At 45.9% G+C, this 24,712-nt stretch overlaps 1 protein-coding gene across 4 annotated transcripts in view; it reads right to left on the reverse strand.

The window, feature by feature from the left end:
* Positions 1–4,744: 4,744 nt before the first annotated feature.
* Positions 4,745–24,712, reverse strand: part of nmnat3 (nicotinamide nucleotide adenylyltransferase 3) — a 95,784-nt gene continuing 75,816 nt past the window's right edge. Inside the window, exons 5-6 of one of the 4 annotated variants that reach the window (XM_072474564.1) lie at positions 22,167–22,343; positions 4,745–5,318 (exon numbers count right to left, since the gene is read on the reverse strand). In XM_072474564.1, coding sequence (XP_072330665.1) covers positions 4,987–5,318; positions 22,167–22,343 — 509 coding nt within the window. In that variant the 3' untranslated portion in view covers positions 4,745–4,986. Of the gene's footprint in view, positions 5,319–22,166; positions 22,344–22,405; positions 22,969–24,712 lie in introns of those variants that run through there. The other 3 variants (XM_072474565.1, XR_011934509.1, XM_072474566.1) reach the window with 3 other exon arrangements.

Raw genomic sequence — 24,712 nt, forward strand, 5'->3', positions numbered from 1 at the left:
TAAATGGGTGTTTCTCTGGTTGGCAACCTGTAACTAGTGGGGTCCCTCAAGGATCAGTGTTGGGCCCGCAATTGTTCACAATTTACATAGACGATTTGGAGTTGGGGACCAAGTGCAATGTGTCAAAGTTTGCAGACGACACTAAGATGAGTGGTAAAGCAAAAAGTGCAGAGGATACCGGAAGTTTGGATAGGTTAGGTGAATGGGCTAGGGTCTGGCAGATGGAATTCAATGTTGCCAAGTGGGAGGCTATCCATTTTGGGAGGAATAACAGCAGAATGGATAGTTATTTAAACGGTAAGATGTTAAAACATGCTGCTATGCAGAGGGACCTGGATGTGCTGGTGCACGAGTCGCAAAAAGTTGGTGTGCAGGTGCAACAGGTGATTAAGAAGGCTAATCGAGTTTTGTCTTTCGTTGCTAGAGGGATGGAGTTCAAGACTAGGGAGGTTATGCTGCAATTGTATAGGGTGTTGGTGAGGCCACATCTGGAGTATTGTGTTCAGTTTTGGTCTCCTTACCTGAGAAAGGACATATTGGCACTGGAGGGAGTGCAGAGGAGATTCACTAGGTTGATCCCAGAGTTGAGGGGATTAGATTATGACGAGAGGTTGAGTAGACTGGGACTGTACTCATTGGAGTTTAGAAGGATGCGGGGGGATCTCATTGAGACATATAAAATTATGAAGGGAATAGATAGGATAGATGCGGGCAGGTGGTTTCCACTGGTCGGGGAAAGGAGAACTAGGGGGCATAGCCTCAAAATAAGGGGAAGTAGATTTAGTACGGAGTGTAGGAGGAACTTCTTCACCCAAAGGGTTGTGAATCTCTGGAATTCCTTGCCCAGTGAAGCAGTTGAGGCTCCTTCTTTAAACGTTTTTAAGAAAAAGATTTTCTAAAGAATAAAGGGATTCGGGGATATGGTGTACGGGCCGGAGAGTGGAGCTGAGTCCACAAAGATCAACCATGATCTCATTAAATGGCGGAGCAGGCTCGAGGCCTACTCCTGTTCCTAGTTCTTATGTAACCATGGAGTCTTTGACAGCCTCTTTGTACCAGGATGCCAACAGAACCAAATCAATACATTACAAAATTGTTTGTCCTATCGTAGTTCTCCCACTAAGGGACTAATACTACAGTACCTGATGGCAGCTAGGCTTCATCAAACATTGGTTTACGTTTACATTGCATGGCCATACTTTACTCATTAGTCAATGAACAATGATTGCAGCAAAAGTGGGACTATCTCCAGGAACACTGTTTCTTTCACAGTGGGAAACTGGCCTTCCCCATCACTCTGGGGTCCAATCCACTCACACTTTATGCTTACACTGTGTGGATGTACATTACCTGAATATTGCTGGCACACGGGAATGACATCACCTACCAGTCTTGCCTCTTTTAATGAGCTCACCGAGACAGCAAGTGGGAGCCAGCTGCACTCACACAGTCATTTTGAAGGGCTTTCAGGCACAGACAAAATGCAGTGGAGGCCCGATGTTACAGATCCCACCTCAATTTCTGTCCCTGTTCATCCCTTCCTGATCCAGTAACACCTCAAATTCATCCTGATCCACAAAGAAATTTGAAGCCATTAACACAAGGGAAATAATCTTCGTTTTGATATTGGCTCATACGTCTCTCCCGATTGCAGAATTAAGTCTGCTGAAAGGTTTGGTTGTGTTCAATTATATTGAAAGCTTTGGAGACCAGAACGATGAATAAAAATATTCAGGGGATCTAAATTTGGACTGACCTGCACCAATTATGCATCCCTTCTCTAGACATGAAGTGAGCTTCATATTAAAGTGTCGCCAAGCAACTCAGCTTTAGGAATTAGGCCACCTTCTTTCAAAGGCCTTATTCTGCCCTTCAAATTTTTTGTTATTAATACTGTGACTAAATGAGCCAATAGATCTCAGCTGACTTCTTGTGAAAGCAGAAAAAAATGGAATTCTAGTTTTCCCATGAAATTACACTTGGATTTTCGATAACAAAACCAGCTGGAACAACAACAAAAAAAATCATTTTTTCTTAAATAACACTTACAGACAGGAATGTAGCTCACAGTAAAATTGGAATGAAAATGACTTTCGAGTAGAACTATGCTTCTTGTTCAAAGTTACCAATAGTATTGTGCCGTCATGTGCAAAGAGGAAGATCTGATTCACTTTGTCAACCTTCCAAATCAATACATAAATCAGATGAAGGAATTTGAATACTTGAAATAAAATATATTTGGAATAAAAGTCTGTTTGATCCTGTTAAGGTTTGCCAATACGAAATGATATATCTGGATTAGGGTTTCAATGAATTACAGATTAAAAGCCAATTTGAAAGTGTTTATATTTCAACCCATCATCAGTTAGCAGGCCGACTCATGTGACAGACTTTTATGTTCACCACAGGCGGGTTCCGCGTTGGGGGTGGGTGGAGTGTAAAATTGCATTGACGGGATTTCCTCTGGGATCCCCCGCCTGCCCCAATCCAGACGTGGGACAGGCAAGGCCTTGGGCGGGATATAAGCCCATGTCCCAATTCAGGCTATTAAGTAGACCTCCGGCGCGATATGTAAGAGGGAGGGTGCACTTCTGGTAGCTCCAGCCGGGACCCATTCTTTATCGCCGTTTGTGGCCGTTTTTTTTCGGGTGATTTTCACCGGGAAATGTTGCAGATTGGTTTAATAAATCCCCCCTGCATTAAAACCACGTCCAAAAGAAAAGGGAAAGAATCCAGGATGCCGGGAGCAGATTTTGTTTTAACAGGCTTGGGCGCCTCGTGACATGCCTCAGTAGTTAAGATGGTGTCGATGGAGTTGCAGTCATCGGCAGTCCCGACATACTAGACACGCTCTCAGATGTGAGCATTTGCGATGCCATTAGTTTTCGCCATCGCGCTTGGATTCGACTTTTAAGGCATGGGAAGGGAAGAGGCAGAACCTGTTTATGGAGGGACGGTTCACCAGTTGCGAGGGGTTCTGTGTGAAATTCTATCAGAGGCACACCAATTCCGATATTTTCAATTGCGCGACTTAGTTTGCGGGGCTTGCCCTGTGTTCCCCTTGGCACCACAGCCTTCCCTGTTGGAGGAATTCTTACGGTTGGTGGGGACTTGGTTGGGGGATATGGGGGGGGGGGGGGGGGGGGGAAATATCTCGAATATCTATGAAAAAAAACCAGATCATGTTATTGGAATCTACGCCACTTGATTGGGCGAAGCTGAAATGGGATGAAGAATTAGGACCCATAGTGGAATGAGGCCCTTTGTAGGGTAAATTCTACCTCATCATCCACTCCACCTAGTGCCTCGGCTCAGCCTGATCCAAGTCAAGGAGGTTCATAGAGCACATCTAACCAGAAATAGGATGAGCTGGTTCTTTGATGAAGTGGGGGACAGGTGTGAGTGCTGTTCTCGTGGGCCCCCAAACCATATCCACATGTTTTGGTCTTGTTCAAAGATGGTGAGCTTTTGGGTCTCCTTCTTTAGCACCATGTAAACAGTTCTTAATATCGATCCGGAGCCTTGTCCATTGGTGGCCATTTTTTGGGTATTGGACTTGCCGGGACTGTGGACAGGGGTGAAGGAAGATGTGCTTACCTTTGCCTCAATGATGGCCCGAAGGTGAGTTCTCCTGGGATGGAGAGCATCCACTCCACCTAGTGCCTCGGCCTGGTTGGGTGACCTTATGGAGTTTTTACACCTGGCCATTGGGGAAATCGGTGGAGGGATTCTACCTGAGGTGTCAGACATTTATCTCATACTTCAAAGAGTTAATTACCATCAGCTGTTGGGGGAGGTAGAATTTATTTGTGGGATTGGGGGATACGGGGAGGGGGGTTTGATGTATCCTTTGTTGAACATTTTTATATTTTTCCATATTACTATATCTCTGATTCCTTGTGTTGTTAACACGACAATTGTACTATGTTTGAACAATTTTCAGATTGAGTTGTAGTTTAGATTGTGTTTGTTAATTGTGAAATCTTCAACAATTTTTTTAAAAAAGGCCATTAAGTCGCCACTTATGGGCCTTTTCTTGCCCAGCCTTAATTTTTAAGCAGGCGAGCTCCGTTCTCAGCAGTGTGGGAAACTGAAAAATTTACAAATCCCTATCTCAGGTGCGAAGTTGCTGCGAATGCCTCAATCTGAAGGCCCCTTCAGATTTGGAGCACCCTCTCCTCCAGGACCTGGGAGCTCCAGCCCTCCCTATCCCACAACTCCCCGTCCATCCTACCCTCTGCCACCCTCCTGACCTTCCAGGATATCCCTTACCCTCCTGACCCAGGGCCGCCAGTAGTTATCTGAAGTGCGGTCCTGGGGCTTAAGGTGAGACACAGCACTGCATTACCTCTTTCGGCCACTGTAGCGCTGTTCCTTGAAGGGCTGGGGAGCTGTCTGCCAATCAGATTGGCCCAAATCTCTCTAAAACGGGATTTTGTTCCAAGACGGAAGTCGTGCCTGCTGTCAATCAATGCTCAATTGAGTGTGAAAAGGCAGAATGCCTATTTGGCTTGGCGCGGCTGGGTTCCACGCTAACTCTTAGGATGGCGGTTGCCCAGCACTCGCCATCCCGAAAGTTCCGACAATGGAAAAAACGTTTCCTCCTTTCCATTCTTTTTCTCACATCATCTCAGTGACCCAATAGGCTGGATGAATTTACGATTTAGACAAGCATAGCCTAGCTTGTTTTCTGTTGCAATTCTTCCTCTCCAGTGGCCTGAATCCAGTATTGAAAAATGACCCATTAATTAATGAATTTTAATACATTTTGCAGATAGCAACAGAGAAATACAATTAAAATGTAAATCCATTTCTTCTACACAATTATGACATTCTCAAAGAAGTGTTTTTTGAATTTGAATTACAAAACTGTTGTTGACACCTACAAACTAAATTATCAATTACACTTTAATCATTTAGCAGATTTATCATGCTGCTCTGAGATTCTGATGGCTGCAGGTTCTCATGAATATTCTGCTGCTACCTTTAAGCGGTATACATGTTGTGTTGCTGAATGTAGTCAATGACACTTTCTGGGAGCAGGTACTTCACACTGTGTCCTTTGCGCAAAGCACGGCGTATGTGAGTGGCACTTATATCATTCACTACCCATTCCCTCACCACATGGATGTTGCGCCTATGTTTAAAGAGTATATTAGATTCATCGATAAATTTCTGCAGATCAACATCTCCACGGCTAATACAAACCAGACCGAATTTCTGAACTATTTCCTCAATATGTTCATGCTTCCACAGATTAGGAATGTCAAACGTCTTCAAAACATCCGCTCCACAAAGTAATTTTAGCCTTGGTACAACTGCAAGGAGATTAACACAGAATCCACACATCAATGAATGAGTCAAATATGGTGATCAAAATATGTTTACTTGGAAGGCAAATAATGCTTTAGACCAACAGACAGAATGTGCTTCAACAGATTCTATTATAACGTAACAAGTAACACAGCGCAGTGAAACAACCTAAATCAGTGCCAAACAGATGTGTTTAACATTGTCACTAAGCCTGGGAGCCTATTCGTACCTCTGCTTTCTGTATGAAAGACATGCTTGTGCTCCCTAACAGCTCCGCTGTTGAAATAGGCTAAATTTTCTGTGTGTGTTATGTTAGCTCCTGGTGGAACTCAAGCTAGTCGCTCTACAGCTTGCATGCTACAATGCTAACAGGTCGTCCAATGTATTTTCCATCATTTGTGCCATAGCAACAATGGGTGCAAGGTGTTATATTCAATAACTTTATGTTGAGGAAATAAAGTCTGAAGATTTACTTCTAATCTTGCCAAGAGGCGACTCACCTTTTGCTGCTCGTGGGAGCTTCCAGTCCCGCCGATGTCTAAGGGATTTTGTGTGGCTTGCTCGTCCTGCCATTGGGGAACGTGCTTCGGAGGCGTGCCTTTGGATGGACTGGAAGATCCCGCCGGTGGGAAGGACCAGAAAACCCCACTCCCAGACTCTTCCAATTCCCTTCAACACCCAGTGTGAATATCTTTTTGTAGTCTTGTAATGAAGCCCTAATACCTCCCCTGTTGGTGACTGCTGCTCCTAATAACCAACTTAAAACATGCGCTCAATTGCAGCCGAATTCCAACATTAAAACAAGAGATGCTTGATCACCCCGCGCACCCTGCATTGCTATTTGCAACAGAGGGGACTTTTATATTTTAACAGCCAAGAACCCTTCATAGGACCATTGTTTGCATTCATGTACCAGGCAGCACAGTGGCTGCCTATCACACTAAACTGCAAAAGATCTCCTCATTCTCCTCCAGCTAATTCCACCTTTTTCTCTCCAGAAATTAACTCAACCTTGGAAAATCTCGATAGATTTCAGTTAACCAAAGGTACTACGTGAAACGGGACAAAGCTGGGTGTATGGAATTTCAGGCTGGGGTTTTCCAGGCCCATCATGGCAGGACCTAGCACAAGTGAGTTAGTGGCCCAGCCAAAAGCCCATTTCCATTCAACGGAACTGGACAATTTTGGCAGTGCAGGGCTGGAAAATCCCACCCTAAGTTTGAGGTCAGCCGTGAATTGAACAGCAGAACAGACTGAATGGTCTACTCCTGTTTGTATTTTCCCAATAAGAAGTTGAAACCCCAACATGGTTTCCCTGAGAGAACTGAGGAAATTGTAATGGCCTACTGAGCTCAGCTAACTCAGCTCCGAATGGGAATCAATCTCGGGACTTTTTGACCTGTAGAACTCAATCACACTGGGCAGAATTGTCTCAGAAATCGGCAAAGCCCAATGCCAGACGGCGGAAAGCGGGGTTGAGCCCGCTCACGCAATGACGGCTTTTTCTGCCATTTTGTGCGACAGTTGTAGAAAAAAATTTGCGAGCACGGGTTCCATCCCATGTTGCTGGACAGCCTCTGATTCGTCTGCCCTGCCATCACCTCAGCTTCAATGATCCAGGTGTCATATTTTAAAGCTGCAACTGCACACAGCTAGCATACTTTGGAGCTTGTTGGGAACATAGAACATACAGTGCAGAAGGAGGCCATTTGGCCCATCGAGTCTGCACCGACCCACTTAAGCCCTCACTTCCACCCTATCCCCGTAACCCAATAACCCCTCCTAACCTTTTTTGGTCAGTAAGTGCCAATCCACCTAATCTGCACGTCTTTGGATTTTGGAAGTCAAGGTTGCTAGACCCAGAAGACATGCAACACCCAAATTTACCAACGCCTCACTCAAATGCCTGCTGGATATAGTGAAGGTCCGCCACAATGTATTCTACCCACACTCTGGGTGAAGACCTGCAACCAAGATAACAAATCTAGCATGGGAGCGGATAGCAGCAGTGGGCAGTGCCAATGTCCTGTAGACAAGGACAGTCATGCAGTGCTGCAAGAGGATGAATGATCTCCTCCGCTCTGCCAGGTTAAGTCATTCTTCTCATCATTCATTTTTTAAAATTGTTTTTGTTGAAAATAAACATGTTAATAAGGCCCATCACCCTATCAGAGACCCCGATCTCCTGCCGAAAGATACCAAGTGCAGGGCCCGCTTTTCAGGGCCCCTCCCCCCCTCGTTGCAATCTCCCCAAAACACCCTAAGCAGTGCGCCCTCCAGCCCCCGCTCTCTGTCCAGGCTGAAAACAATCTTGGATAAAACATTACAGTACAGGATAATTTAACAAACCGCCGCCACACAAAAGCTCTGAGAGCCCAGAGTCCTTTAGTTCAAGTCCAGCTTCTTCTTTTAATAATAGTCCACTCCTAGTCAGAGCAAGTTAGGTTAACAGACCGCCGCCACTGTACAGCACTGAAAAAAACTAAGTGCCCGTTAGTTCAAGTCCAACTTCTTATCTTTAATGAAAGCCCAAACCTGTTCTGGTGTCTCAAAGTAGTAATGGAGTTCCTCAAATGTAACCCAAAGCTTCGCAGGATACAGCATTCCAAACCTCACCTCCTTTTTGTAGAGGGCTGCCTTTACCTTGATGAATCCTGCACGCCTCTTGGCCAGCTCCATTCCCAAGTCCTGGTAGATGCGCACCTCGCAGTTCTCCCATCTGTTGCTCCTTTCCTTGGCCCATCGCAGCACACGCTCCTTGTCAGCCAGCCGGTGAAAGCGGACCACCAAGGCCCTCGGTCGGTCGCCCATCCTGGGCTTCCTTCCTCTATGCGCCCCATCCAACTCCAGGGGTCGAGGGAAGGCCTCCGGTCCCATCAGACCATCATGTATGCACCCACATCCGATCCCTCGCAGACCCGGGGAGGCCAACGATCCTCAAGTTCTGCCTCCTGGCTCTGTTCCCCAGCTCTTCAAGCTGCTCCTGCATCCTCCTCTGGCGGGAGTTCAGCTCCTCCACCTCGTGCTCCAGCTCCGTTACCGCCTGTGTCTCAACCATTCGGTCCATTACCGCTCTCATCGGGTCCCTCTTCAGTTCGGCGAAGCAATTCCTAAAAAACTCCATCTGCTGCTCTCTTGGCCAGTGAGCCTCCGCTCCCTGGTCCCTGCTGTCTGCCATGCTTCGCCGCCCGGTCTGGGGTCCCCGCTGCTCCCACTTCGATCCTTGCCGCTCCACTCGATCACTTCTGGTCCAGCTGTCCATACCCCGGGGGGAAAGCCTCTTCCCTATCGTCTCCTCCACCGATTCAGGTCGCCAGGTCCCGAAAAAGTCCTTTGGAAAAGGTCTATTTGCCCATCGCGGGCGGGAGCGATCTGACCTGCGACCTGCTTCCACGAGTACGCCACCGGAAGACCTCTTCTCATCATTCATAACTCACAAACCCATTACACATCTACAGAGATCTCACTCAATGCCAGCTCAAGGGACATCGCCATTAACTCTCCCAGACACACATTCATCTCCCCTGTAGGTCATGTCCTCATCACCTCCCTAATCGCAATCACCCTGAACACATGCCAGACATTCTTATCATTTGCCCTGGCAATTGTCCTGCTAACACTCTCTCCATTGCTCTTCTTGCAGGACAAGCTGGCACACAAGAGAGAGAGAGGTCTCAAATAGGTGGGAGGATGTTAGAACTCAAGATCCTCACAGAGTTTGAGGAAAGAGCGCTTCAGCTAGCCGGTGAGGACATGGACATTCCTGTCCTGATGGTAAGGTCAGCAATGTTCAACCAAGTGAAGATCCAGTATTGCAGCATCCTTCATATAGCTATGCTGTAAATGTTTCACAGCCCCCTGCCAGTCACTAATAACCTCTCCTTTCTTTCACATTAGGTGAGCAACCAAGGGGATCCACGAGTCAGGTCCTCGACTCCATGCCGGCAGCAGCACAGAAGAATCTACACAATTTACATACTCCAACATAGAAGACCCATCACAACGCTCACCCACACTCCGCACCATCGCAGAGACACACACCTCAATAGAACTAAGTTCAAGAGTAGCCTCCAGGTCACAATCTGGTGAGTACACAACAATATCTGATCCACAGTAGGCAGGGCCAGGGGCATCCAAGGGTGCTGACAGCCGGAGGATTGCCGGAGACTAGAAATCTGCTGAGTCCGAGTCAGATGTCGAGCTTCTAGACTCAGTCATGTCTCAGTTACTGGAGGTCCAAACACAAGGTTGGGAAAATCAAGGAGGATCTCTGCTATACTGCTCAGATTGCAAGGCTCCATGAAGGAGTCCATCCATCTTCAGACTGAGGTGATTTTGCGACAAGCCGGTGAACCAAGGTCAACACTGGCAGGGTGGTGTCCACAGTAGAGAGTTTGGTCCAATGCTTCTGCCTTGCTCTGCTGCAGGAGCTGCACTCCATAGCAGAGGCACTTGCTGGCATCAACCATTTTCAATACCAGGGCGGGAGCAGGGCTTCTCGATATCACTGCTGCACTCTGTTTCCTCCACACAGGTGCCACCCTCCATGTCCTCAGTGGGTAATCCTCATCTCCGAGGAGCTAACCCTGCAGCTCCTGTGTACCCTGAAGCATGCCAGGGATCTGAAAGCTGCACAGAATGTAGGAGTTGTGCACACTGCCTGGGAATTGAGCACACACTTGAGAGTGTGTATGGTGTGGCCACAGTGCAGCTGAACATTCAGTAAGTGGAAGCCCTTGCAGTTGACAGCGTTGATGCCAATGATCTCTGAGTGCCACATGAGTGCAGTGGATGGCACCCTGCACCTGTGGAAAATAACAGTTTTTCACTAATCCTATTGCCCTTATTTCCTGGTCGAAATAGACAAAGTTGTGTGTCTCACGAAGATTGCAGCCCAGACCTCCTGGATGCACTTATGTATGGAGGCTTGCAAAATCCTGCAAGGGTCACCAGTGGAGCCCTGGAATGAGCCACTGTTGTAAAATTTGAGTGTCAGTCACTATTACCGACACTGGCAGAAGAGGCCTTCCAAGTACCCGTGGCGCCAAATCCTGCAGATGGTAGATGTAAGCAACTAGTTCCCTGGTCATACGTAGTCTTTGGTGACACTAGTTCTCGGACATTTGCAGGTATGTCAAGCGCCATCTGTAGACCCTGGGTCTAGCAAGATGTCTATGAGTGACGACTTTCTGGGGTTCATCTTCTGCGTGCAGCGTAGGCCCTGCCACTACTTCCTCTTGACGGTTTTGCTTCTGCTACCATTGACGTCTTCTCCTCCTCTCTTGCCTACGAGCAAGAAGAATGAGTCAGATCACCAGGTTCCTAATGGTCTTCTCAATGCTTACAAAAGAGGGAGACGTATCGGTTAGCATTTGTCTGCTAAGGACCCCTCTGGGCGCTATTCAGCAGACTTGAGTTAAAGTCTGCTAAACAACACGTTTACTGCGGTGTTTCTCGGCGCTTGCAGCGCGGATAAAGACCCCTCTATCCAACAGCACGCTGATGTTATTTTTGGCCCAAACTCCCCATCGAGGCCACTCTTTAAGTCACTTCCTGCAGGAAGACTACGCATGGATCAGGGCACCATTTTTAAAGACAGCTCCAATCTTTTGACCCCTGTCAGCGTCCCCACCAGGAGTCCCCACTTTGCCTAACTTATCTCTCCCGGTGTCTTTGAGCACCCCCCCCCCCCCCCCTCACTCCACCTCTTATGGGCAAGGCCACCCGGGCCCGACCCCTGGCATGGGCAACCTTGCACCTGGGAACCTTGCCCCTGCCACTTTGGCAGTGCCACACAGGTACCCTGGCAATGTCAGGCTGGCACTGCCTAGATGTCTGGGTGGCAGTGCCAAGGGGAGTGTCAGGATACCACCCTGCCCTCAACCACCCAGGGGCCTCAACTCCCCAGCGAGCCTAATGGGGCATTTAAATATGCGAGCCTGGATCTCGCCCAGCGAGATTTCACTCTTGGAGGCTCACAGACATCTCAATAGAGACCTTTAAAAGCTGAAATAAACGCAGATCCTAACCAAAGGAACATTTTATTCTTGGCAGGTGTAACACTGACGAACTCAAGGTCACCTCCCATAGGCTAACAGATTAATGTTATTGGAGCTTGGCATTAAGGCAGTTATTGGTCTCTGCACAATGAGTGTCCTTGGTTCATTCCTCTATTAAAACTGGGCGATATTATTATTCTGAACAAGTCTCTGAGTTCCTACAAGATCGTTATTTGTTCTGAATCCATTACTTCACCTTTCTGGCTTGGTTCATTCGGTCACAGTTTTGCATATAATATTCTTTGCTTTCTCACTTAATTTTGTTTTATATTTTCAGTTTTTCTGATCTTAGGGGCTGGTTTAGCACAGGGCTAAATCGCTGGCTTTGAAAGCAGACCAAGGCAGGCCAGCAGCACGGTTCAATTCCCGTACCAGCCTCCCCGAACAGGTGCCGGAATGTGGCGACTAGGGGCTTTTCACAGTAACTTCATTTGAAGCCTACTTGTGACAATAAGCGATTTCTTCTTCTTCTTTTTATGCCATTTTTATTATTCCAATTTGGTGCTGGTGATTCTTTCTCTCCCCACTCGCCTTTCTGTTCTTTAGGTCATTTCATTCTTCAGCTGCTTCTTTTTAAGCTTCCTTTTGTTGTGTTTGCTTTGCGCACTCCATTGCTGCTGCACTCATTTATACTTTGCCTTTTGAAGAACGTGTGTTTTTTCAATATCGTTCCTGATTTTTGTGCTTTTTCGTTCAGGTATTACTATGTGCTGAGATTTTCTGCCCACCCCGTGATGGACTTTCCAGTGGCGTGGCCGGCGGGCCATGGAAAACGCCATTGCCTTCGGTGGGACCGGGAGACTGTTCACAGTCATTCTGTTTTTCCATTGAAAGTGTGGACTACATCTCATCATCTATCAGTCAAACCCCACTCTACTGCCACTATCCATTCAATACTGGTAAACAAAATATTGGCTTGGCCTGTTTTCGCAATACCAATACACCGGTCAAATCTCAAAATATCTTTCGTAAATACCTTCATGACAAAATCAATTAAAACTGATTGTTTTTATTGTCTTTTAGGTGTATAAAAATATGTGAACATACTGATTAGCTCCATAGGTTGGATGGTTAGCATATGGATTTGGTTAAAGGCAACCGCACAAGATTCACTCACCATTCTGGCTGAGGTAGTCACAGGACCTGCCTCCTCACCCAACCCATAGTATAAACTACAAAAGATATATTAGGTGGGATTCTCAATGACCCATTTTCACCTGTTTAGCGGACCTGCCGCCCTATACTATGGCCTCCCGTGATTCGCCGGTCCCCCCAACGTGGGCGCGGATCACTAATGGTCTCAGCAATTGTGAAACCTGACAAGATAGACCTCGCGAGCGGCTGCAAATTCCACACCAGGACCACACTGGTAGAGCCCATCCAAGAAGCACTCCCCCCCACCCCCCCCCCCCCCACCCCTCACAAAACACTGCACAGCATGCCCACACTTCCTCTAGCAGACAACCCCCTATGCCACCCCCCAGAGACCCCTGTAATAGAGGGAACCCCCACAGACCACCCCCTCTCCCCCAGAAAAGGGACACCTGTATGGAAGCTTGAGGTCAATCCAAACAGAAGCAGTGGGAAGCATTATATCTGTAATACTTACTTTGCAGCTTCACCTGTCCATTCCTCCGTGTCTAGTTCCCACAGATCTATACTTGAAAGCCATTCATAGATTTTGAGTAATGGCCTGTGATTGACAGCTAGTAAAAACTATCTGCAGCCTTAATCCATTCATCCAGCAGAGGGCCGTGTGCTCACCTCACTAGACGAATCCTCATCAAACGTCCTTTCTGCCACCGTAATACTGTCCTTGACTAACAATGCCACCCCTCCCCCTCTTTTACCACCTTCCCTGAGCTTACTGAAATATCTAAACCCCAGGACCTGCAACAACCATTCCTGTCCCTGCTCTATCCATGTCTCCGAAATGGCCACAACATCGAAGTTCCAGGTTCCAACCCATGCCGCAAGTTCACCCACCTTATTCCGGATGCTCCTGGCATTGAAGAAGGCACACTTTAAACCACCATCCTGCCTGCCAATACACTCCTGCAACTTTTATAACTCCTGGGTCGGATGGGATTTATCCTAGGATTCTCTGGGAAGCTAGGGAGGAGATTGCTGAGCCTTTGGCTTTGATCTTTAAGTCATCTTTGTCTACAGGAATAGTGCCAGAAGACTGGAGGATAGCAAATGTTGTCCCCTTGTTCAAGAAGGGGAGTAGAGACAACCCCGGTAACTATAGGCCAGTGAGCCTTACTTCCGTTGTGGGCAAAGTCTTGGAAAGGTTTGTAAAAGATAGGATGTATAATCATCTGGTAAGGAATAATTTAACTAGAGATAGTCAACACAGTTTTGTGAAGGGTAGGTCGTGCCTCACAAACCTTATTGAGTTCTTTGAGTAGATGACCAAACAGGTGGATGAGGGTAAAGCAGTTGATATGGTGTATATGGAATTCAGTAAAGCGTTTTATAAGGTTCCCTATGGTAGGCTACTGCAGAAAATACGGAGGCATGGGATTCAGGGTGATTTAGAAGTTTGGATCAGAAATTGGCTAGCTGGAAGAAGACAAAGGGTGGTGGTTGATGGGAAAGGGTGGTGGTTGATGGGAAATGTTCAGACTGGAGTCCAGTTACTAGTGGTGTACCACAAGGATCTGTTTTGGGGCCACTGCTGTTTGTCATTTTTATCAATGACCTGGAGGATGACATAGAAGGATGGGTGAGTAAATTTGCAATGACACTAAAGTCGGTGGAGCTGTGGACAGTGCGGAAGGATGTTACAAGTTACAGAGGGACATAGATAAGCTGCAGCGCTGGGCTGAGAGGTGGCAAATGGAGTTTAATGCAGAAAAATGTGAGGTTATTCATTCTGGAAGGAATAACAGGAAGACAGAGTACGGGGCTAATGGTAAGATTCTTGGCAGTGTGGATGAGCAGAGGGATCTCGGTGTCCATGTACATAGATCCCTGAAAGTTGCCACCCAGGTTGAGAGGGTTGTTAAGAAGGCGTACGGTGTGTTAGCTTTTATTGGTAGAGGGATTGAGTTTCGGAACCATGAGGTCATGTTGCAGCTGTACAAAACTCTGGTGCGGCCGCATTTGGGAGTATTGCGTGCAATTCTGGTCGCCACATTATAGGAAGGATGTGGAAGCATTGGAAAGGGTGCAGAGGAGATTTACCAGAATGTTGCCTGGTATGGAGGGAAGATCTTATGAGGAAAGGCTGAGGGACTTGAGGCTGTTTTCGTTAGAGAGAAGGTTAAGAGATGACTTAATTGAGGCATACAAGATGATCAGAGGATTTGATAGGGTGGACAGTGAGAGAGCCTTTTTCCTCGGATGGTGATGTCTAGCACGAGGGGACATAGCTTTAAATTGAGGGGAGTTAGATATAGGACAGATGTCAGAGGTAGGTTCTTTACTCAGAGAGTAGTAAGAGTGTGGAATGCCCTGCCTGCAACAGTAGTAGATTCGCCAACACTAAGGGCATTCAAATGGTCATTGGATAGACATGGACGATAAGGGAATAGTGTAGATGGGCTTTAGAGTGGTTTCACAGGTCAGCGCAACATCGAGGGCCGAAGGGCCTGTACTGCGCTGTAATGTTCTATATCTCTTCAGTGGCCTAAGTGGTGAAACCCCAATGTTTGTAAACATTGGCTACAACAAAGAGATGTAAGTGCATTCCAAGCACTAAGTGCAGTCCAATCACTTAAAGTGTCAGATTTCATTGCACTACCTGTTTATGGTTTCACTTTCTCTTTTCTCACAAAGTATTTGAGGAGGGATGTCATTGCATTAGAGGCAGTTCTGAGGAGGTTCACTAGATTGATTCAAGAGATGAGGGCCGTGATTCTTCAAAATGATGGCTAAGTGTTGATGCCGGCGAAAACACTGGAGTGATTCACGCCGACGTCAACGGGTCTCTTGGCCCAGCGATTCCATGGGCACAGGGGGCCAGCACGGCGCCGGAGTGCTCCACACAGCTCTGGCTGCCGATACGCGGCCCTGCACTGCCGGCCACAGCGCAACATGGCGGACCCACACAGCAGGCTGGCGCGGAAGGTAGGCCCCCCAGATCGCGTGCACCCGCCAATCGGTGGCCCCCGATCGCGGGCCTGGCCGTCGTGGAGGCCCCCCCCGGAGACTGATACCTCCCCACCAGGACGACCACCCCAACCACGCCGCCAAGCTCCCGCCGGGTGGAACCATACATGAACCATGCCGGCGGGATCTCGGCTGATCGACCGCGGAGAATCACCGCGGGGGCCTCTTTCAACGGCTCCTGCTGGCGACGCGTCAACTGCGCACGCGTGACTGGCGCCAATACTCCGGTCGCCGGAGGTTCGCGTCCTGATGTCGGACCCAATCGGCGGTCTGACGCCTCATTCTCCGCCCCCGCTGAGGAGAATCCCAGCCGAGGGGTTCATCTTATGAAGAGAGGTTGAGCACTTTAGGCCTGTACTCTCTTGAGCTTAGAACAATGAGAGTTGATCAAATTAAATATATACGATGATGAACTGTATTGACAATGTTGATGAAGAGCGGCACTGAAACTGTTGTCAATGTACCGATGAAAGAGTTGTGGGAAGGGGCCAGAGTAGAACTGGAACAGGGAATTTTCCACATACTCCATAAAGAGACAGACAAAACTGGGACCATATGGGTACCCATAGCCGAGCCTTCTGTCTGGAGAAAGTGAGACAAGTTAAAGGGAGAAATTGTTCAGTGAGAGGACAAGTTCAGCCAGGCGGAGGAGAGTGGTGGTGGATGTGGATTGTTCAGGCCTCTGTTCGAAGAAGAGTGTATGTGTTATATGGTTTGGTGAATGATCACCAATGACCTACATTAAGGCTGAGAACTCATGATGATGAACATACTAAGTTGACAAACAGGAAAAGAATGGCTGGTCCATCAAGCTTGTCCACGCCATGCTGACTAAAGCATCATGATTAAATACTTTGTTAACCACACAACCTTTCCCACCTCACTGGCATCTAATGTAGTGATTCAAATGACTATATTTTGCTCAGACTAAAAATGTAGACTTTTGACAATGCACGTAAAAAACATAAAAATATGCACATCTATAGTCTTTGTGGACACATTGAATGGTCTGTATTTTCATAATACACACACCTTTGGGTGAGGACGTACAGTGATTTAGATTTGGTCTATTTAAATGGGTTGAGTTCTACATTGAAAATTTGGAAGCTGATGAAAAAAATCTGAGTGACTTTTCTTTGTACCACAGGTTTGTATGTTTGAATAATATTTCCCCAGGATAAAAACCTTAGAAATGTCTTTTTTTTCCAAAACTCATTGCTCAACAAAGAAACAGTGCTGCTGACCCAAGTATTTTCTTGAAAATTATCTCTGTGCTTCTTCCTCCCTCTCACAAAAGCATCGTCAATCCTCTTAACTCATCAAGGGTAAGCATTTACAAAACGACTGACTGAAAATTAATACCATTCTCCATGCCTCCTAAGTGCCCAGTTGTAGAGCAAATCCATTCTGAGGAAAGGATCTGCAGATAATTATTTTAAATGTATACCCCTCAGGGTTGGTGAGAAAAACCAGCAGACTGAACAAAGACATTTTACTGTGCTTCAGCCGAGACTAGATTGAAGAGGTCACATTGTATTGTTGAAGAGATTTTACCTAGGAGCGGTTTGTGTAGAAAATTTCTCTGAGTTTCCATACTGATTCCTTAGGGAAATTTTCACTGCATGTTCTGTTATGGACTTTTAAAAGAAGTTTTCCCTCTTCCTTAGATTGCAATCATAGATCATAGAATTTACAGTGCAGAAGGAGGCCATTCGGCCCATCGAGGCTGCACCGGCTCTTGGATAGAGCACCCTACCCAAGGTCCACACCTCCACCCTATCCCCATAACCCAGTAACCCCACCCAACACTAAGGGCAATTTTGGACACTAAGGGCAATTTATCATGGCCAATCCACCTAACCTGCACATCTTTGTTGATATCAAAGTTGATAAATTAGATAGGTCAAACAAAATAAGCTACCAGGCACTCCCATAGTGATCTCCTGATATTAAATTGCATAAGTAAAGCTATAACAATAATTGTATTCACATTGTACCTTACCAGTACAACACCCCTCAAAATCCTTCACAAAATGAAGTAGTCTTTGAGTGCAGTTACTATTGTGTAGATGAACAACAGGCACTCTGCACAACTAACATTTTAGAGACATTCTGCACAATCAGTACATCTGTAAGATGAATAAGCAATTGTTCTGTTTTGTTTTGAGTGGCGCTGTTTAAGGGATGAGAATGGCCAGGCTAGAACCTCCTTTAAATTATGCTACAGCATCTTGAATATCAATTTTAACCATTGGAATAGGCATGTTGTACTGGGATGTAACTCCTCGTCCAAAGGTCAATGCAACACTTCTCAGTATTACACTGTAACAGCAGCCACGGTTACGAACACAGGTACAGGTGTGGAACTTGAATCCACATCTTTCTAAGTCAAAGGAGAGAAGCTTACCAAGCGAGACCATCAGTCATGCATGTTCAGGCTAAACGGTTCTCCAGGGGAGGGGTAAAAACTGGAAAACAAGTTACTCTACACATGCTTCAGCAGTCAGCTCTATAGCAGCATTTGTAGAGTCCTGATGGAAACACAAGACCATCTTCCCAGAGAAGTTCTGTTATATGAAGATGTTTAAGACACAGGAAAGGAGAAAAAGAAAAGGTTCAGAAGGCACACGTGGAATAAAAGGCATGACGATGTTTGTGCAATCATTCAAATCAAATCTTATACATAATGTAACACCATGTTGACTGTGCGCAACTTTACAGAGTGAGAAACTGGGATATTTGTTAGTGAGGGAGTTCGGTGAAGAGGGGAGGGAGGTACTTTTGTTTAGGCTTGGTTCTTACTTTGGTACAGAGGAAGAAGCTGATTGGCGAGGAACTGTTAAGTCTGCTTATTCTACCTACAATAAATAGACTGTAAAAGTTAAGGTGTGGCAGGGCAGCTTTGCCAAGTGGAATGTGCATCCTGTAGACTATGGGAAAACATGGCTGCAGCATGTGTCGTCACCTGAAGAGGTTTGGGCTCAGAATCCTGGAACCCGAGCACTGGCTGAAATCACTGTGGTCCATCCATGAGGCAGAGAACTAAGTGCATTGAAAACTTAGGGAGGCAGTCACACTGCAGGTTAGGAGCATACAGGCAGAAGGGGAATGGGTGAACGCAAGGCAATCTAAGAGAGCTTGGCACACAGCGAGGGATTCCCCTGAGTCAATCTCACTCAGCAACTGGTTTTCAATTTTGGATACTGGTGAGGTCAATAGTTCCTCAGAAGAGTTCCGCAGCAAGAGCTACGTTTGTGGCCCACAGGTGGCTCTGCAACACAGGAAGTGAGATAGTAAAGTGAAAGAGCAATGGTGAGAGGGCATTTGTTAGTTAAGGGAACAGATAGGTGTTTATAGGGCTCCAGGACGGCTCCTTGGTTCCAGGGTCAAGAATGTCACTAAGCAGTACCAAGAGATTCTTCTGGGGGAGGGTGAACACTAGAAGCTGTGGTCCACATTGGTATCAATGACATAGTTAGGAAGAAGGGTGATGCCTTGAAAGCAGATTGGCAGATTTTAGTAAAAGATAAATTAAAAGTTGGACCTCAAAATCAATAATCGGATGATTACTCCTAGTGCCACATGCCAATAATATTAGAATAGGAGGATTGAGTGCTTGAACACAAAGCTGGAGAATTGGTGTAGGAGGGAGGGCATCAGATATCTGAGGCATTGGGACCAATTGTGGTGCAGGTGAGCCCTGTACAAGATGGACGGGTTGCATCATAGCAGGACTGAGACTAACATCCTTGGAGGGAGATTTGCTAGTATTGCTGGGAAGGGTTTTAAACTAAATCAGCAGGGGAATTGTAGCCTGGTAATAGCGAGTCTAAAAGTAGTGAGTGAAATTATCGGGCAGATGAAGCGCAGGCAAACATCAAATAGGATCAGAATGTGGAATAATGTAGAAAAGTTGAGGGCACTCTATATGGCATTCACAATAAGGTAGAGGATTTGAAGGCAAAAACAGCGATAAACAGGTATGATTACACTGCTGTTACAGAGATATGGTTCCAGAGTCACCGAGACTGGGAACTGAATATTCAAGGGTATGAGGAAGGACAGGCAAAAAGGAAAATGAAATGGTGTAGCGCTATTAATAACAGATGAGATCAGTACATTAGTAAGAGAGGATCTTACATCAAAGGTTCAAGATATAGAATCAGCTTGGATCAGCAAGCAGCAGCAAACATTGGTGGGAGTTATTTATAGACCACCAAACTGTAGTGGCAATGTTGAGCACAGTATAAATCAGGAAATTGGAGCTGCATGTAGCACGGGAGATGTGAAAAGGAAAAGATTAGCAGAGATGTGAGTCCACTGCAGGTGGAGACAGGATAATTTATACCGGAGAATAGGGAGATGGCAGAGAAACTAAACAATCACTTTGTGTCAGTCTTCATGGAGGAAGATATAGAAAATCTCCCAGAAATATTAGGGAACCAAGGAGTTTGTGAAAATAAAGAACCAGGAAATTAATATGAATAATGAGGTAGTATTCAAAAAATTAATTGGATTGAAGGTCGATAAATACTCTGCCCTGGCGGGTTACATCCATTGTGTTAAAGGGGGTGTCTATAGAGATCGTAGTCGCATTTGTGGGCATCTTTCAAAATGCTATAGATTCTAGAATGGTTCCTAAAATCTGGGAAGTAGCAAATGTGGCCCCATTATTTAAGAAGGGAGGAAGAGAGAAAACAAAGAACTACAGGCCTGTTTGTTTGACATTGGTTGTTGAGGAATGTTAGAAACTATTAGAAATATTGTGATAACGAGACACTTGGAAAATAATTATATGATTCAACACCGTCAAATTGGGTTACTGAAGGAAAAGTCATGTTTGACAAATCCATTGGAGCTTTTTGGGAATGTTACTTTTATCATAGATGAGGGAGAACCAGTGGTGTGTTTGGATTTTCAGAAGGCTTTTGTTAAAATCCCACACAGGAGGTTAGGAAACAAAATTAGAGCACATGGGATTGGGATTAGCATACTGGTATGGATTGAGATTGGTTAACAGACAAAAAATAGGGAACAGGAATAAGCGGTTCATTCTCAGGATGACAGTTTTACAGGTGGGGTACCGCAAGGGACACAATCTATATAAATGATTTGGATGTGGGGGCCAAATGAAATTTTCCAAATTTGCTAATGACACAAAACTAGGTGGGAATTTAAGTTGTGAGGAGGATGCAAGGAAGCTTCCAGGGGACTTGGTCAGGCTAGGTGAATAGGCAAGAACATGACAGTTTGAATATGTGAATAAGTGTGAAGTTATCCACTTAAATGGTGAGAAGTTGGGAAATGCTGATGTCCAAAGGGACCTGGGTTTCTTTGTTCATGAGTCACTAAAAGGTACATGCAGGTACAGCAGACGATCAGGAAGGCAAAAGGTATGCTGACTTTCATTGCAAGGGGATTTAACTAGAGAAGTAAAGGTGTCTTACTGCACCTGTACAGAGCCTTGGTGAGCCCTCGCCTGGAGTACTCTGCACAGTTTTGGTCTTCTGACCTAAGGAAGGATATACTTGCCATGGAGTGCAACAAAGGTTCACCAAAATGATCCCAGGGATGGTAGGACTATTTTATGAGGCGAGATTGAGGGGACTGGGCCTATATTCTCTCAAATTTCGAAGAATGAGAGGTGATCTCATTGAAACTTCCAAATATTTTACAGAGCGTGACATGGTAGATGCAGATGGGATGATTCCCCTGGCTGGTGAGCCTAGAACCAGAGGATGCAGTCTCAGAACAAGGGGAAGGCCATTTAGGACTGAAATGAGGAGGAATTTATTCACTCAGAGACTAGTGAATCTTTGGAATTTTCCACCCCATAGGGCTGCGGAAGCTCAATTATTGAACATGTTCAAGACAGAAAGCCATAGATTGCTGGATACTAGTGACATCAAGGGATGTGTAGATAGCACAAGAAAGTGGTGTTGAGGTAAATGATGTGCCTGATCCAACTGAATAGCACAGCAGGCTCGACGGACTGAATGGCACACTCTCGTTCCTACATTCCTACTTCAAAATGAGCTCTTAAAGAAGTACAAAAGCTCATAAATGGAAAATGTCCTTATCTGAGTGATAATAATAGTTGGAGTAATAAATCAAGCAAGACAATAGAAGCAAAAACACGAGGCAGAATTTGCCAGCCCGTCAAGAGACAGTTTCCGGGGCACAGGGGCAAAATGTCCCATATGCAGCTCTGTCAGAGTGGAGAGAACAAGGGTCGTGAAATGGGAAGAGTCATCGCTGCTATCAGCCCTTTCCCTGTCCTCCTTTTCAGAGTCCCGCAAACCTCCCTGCTAACCAAGAATAGGAAAATACTTGGCTGCATTTACATGTGGCATTCAGCTATCACGGCAATTCTTCGGTCGATGCTTTGCAAAGTGGCTGTCATATTATGCAGGCCACTGTGGACCAGCATGATACTCTGTGACTTTGGCCCTCTTTAAATAGAGGTGGTATTCAGCACAAATGTCTGAGACATAGCAGCAGTCATGCTAGAGATAGGCTGCTCGATGTCCCCACCTCTGGAAATTCTGACAAGCACACATATTTCCCATTGCTGCTCCGTAAACATCTGTTTACTGGATAACCCTTGAAGTTCAGCATTTGTGTCCAGCTGAGCTGATCCTGAAGTGTCCTACAGGGTTTCTCCAATGCTGTTCTCATCTTCAACAACTGTTGCTGTGATGTGCTCCTCAATGCCCGTCACCCTATCTAACTGAGAATCTGGACCCACCAATGTGTATGTTTTGGCACTGGCGACGTGTGTGGAGGAGTCATGTGACTGTGCCCTCAGAGTGCTGGAAGCCTCCTCTGTCATCTCCTGCAACATTGCCTGCAATACTTGTGAAAAGTGAAAAACATGATTTAGTGCTCAGCATAGATTAAATAGGATTCCAAGATAGCACAGTGCATATCAAGATATTTAATATATTGGTGACATTGATTTAATATGACAGTAAAGTGCCAAGTGAGAGTGTGATATCTAATGCTGTCACCCAGTTCTCTTGGTCACACCCTTTTCTTCATCGACAACAGCCTGTACTGTTGCCACTCTGCCATTCTCCAGGTTCCTCCTCCTCCACGGATATTAGGGTGGCCATGTCTGCCTCCAGGTTCTCGCCATCATACCCCTGCTGCTTACCACCTCAGCAATTATTACTATGCCTCTTTGGTGAGGCTGGCAGCCACCTCCTGCCACCCTCTATCAAGAACACATCTCTCCATGCCATTACTGCAGATAGCATGGCCTCCAGGGGTGAGTCTGTGAACCAGGGGGATGGGGTGGAAGATGGTGCAGTAGACAGCCGTTCTCTATCTTGCATCTATGCTCCTGTTTGTTCCTCCTTCACACTGCCCGCTTTCCTTCAAATGGCACGCCATTGTGAGTATTGATAAATAGAGTTTGTCCTTTGCTGTAATAGGTATGTCATCCCATTCACTGATTGGTCGGAAACCTGGAGTGGGGCTGTTAATTCACACAATAGTTTACACAATGCATCAACAGAGCATGCAAGTAGGAAATGATCACACCATTATAACAGGGTTATGTTGGTAAGATTCTGCTCATTGGGTACTTCAAAATTCAATTTGGGCTCATGGTGAGAGTTAAAGAAAGAAAGACTTGAATTTGTGTAGAAACGTAAAACCGCATATTTTCTCAAAAAGCACTTTAGAGTCAAACAACTATTCGTTCATGAGACATGGGTGTTGCAGGCTGTGCCAGCATTTATTGCCCGTCCCTTGAGGGGCAGTTATTGTGGGTCTGGAGTCACATATAGGCCAGAGCAGGTGAGTAGCAGATTTCCTTCCCTGAAGGACATTAGTGAACCAGATAGGTTTTTACGACAATCGACATGGTCATCATGTGACTTTTAATTCCAGATTTTTATTGAATTAAAATTTCACCAGCTGCAGTGGCGGAATTTGAACCTGGGTCCCTGGAGCATTAATCTGGGTCTCTGGTTTATTAGTCCAATACCACTATGACACCGCCTCCCCATAGTGTAGTCACTGTTATATCGCTGACGGAGGAGGTGGTGGAAGCAGGGACGATAGTGACATTTAAGGGGCATCATGCCAAATACATGAATAGGATGGGAATAGAGGGATACAGACCCCAGAAGTGTAGAAGATTTTAGTTTAGACGGGCAGCATGGTCGGCGCAGGCTTGGAGGACCGAAGGGCCTGTTCTTATGCTGTACTTTTCTTTGTTCTTTGTAGAAGACGCAGTTTAAATGCAGCAGACAATTTATGCACAATAAGGTCCCACAAGCAGCACAAACTAATGACCAGATGATATTTTTCAGTGATGTTAGCTGAGGGATAATTATTAAGCTGAACATTCCTACACTTCTTCAGAAAGTGCTTCAGTTTAGAGTTTCAACAACACGTCCAACCGTGCAGCACTGCCGCAGTATTGTACTGGGACACTGGAGTACTCAGTACAGTGGAAGTATTGCAATGGAGTGTCAGCTTCGATTTCCTACTCAAATTTCTAGAATGAGACTTGAATACCCAACTTCCTGATTCAGAGGAGAGACTGTCGCAACCAATATTGCGAATGGAAAACTCTCCACAGGTTGGAATCATATTTAGCACAAAGGAAGATATTTGTTCAAGTACAAATATCTTAACCCCCGGACACTAATGAAGGAGTTCCTCAGGGCCCAACCATCCTCAGTAGCTTCATCAATAACCTTTCCTCCATTATAACAAGAAAAGTAGAAATGTTTGCTGGTAATCTAATGTTAAGTCTGATCTAAAATTCCTCAGATAATGAAGCATAATAATAATATTCAAGCTTGGGCTGAGAGGCAGCAATTAACAGTCACACCACACAAGTGTACGGCAATGGCCATCTCCATCAAGAGAATTTAATCACCGCCCCAGGACATTCACCAGCATTGCCATCATCAGAGCCTCCATCTTGGAATCACAATTGACCAGAAACTTAACTGGGCTAGCAAATAAATACTGTGTCCACAAGAGGTGGGAATTCTGTGGTGAGTAACTCACCTCATGATTTCCCAAAGCCTGTTCACTATCTACAACGCACAAGTTAGAGTGTGATGGAATACTTGCCTGAATGAGTGCAGCTCTAACAACACTCAAAAAGCTCAACTCCATCCATAACAAAGCATCCAGCGTAATTGGCAATCCATACAACACCATAAAAATGCACTCCTTTCACCTGTTGCACACTGAGGCTA

This window comes from Scyliorhinus torazame, chromosome 14 (assembly GCF_047496885.1).
Source record: "Scyliorhinus torazame isolate Kashiwa2021f chromosome 14, sScyTor2.1, whole genome shotgun sequence".
Lineage (NCBI taxonomy): Eukaryota > Metazoa > Chordata > Chondrichthyes > Carcharhiniformes > Scyliorhinidae > Scyliorhinus > Scyliorhinus torazame.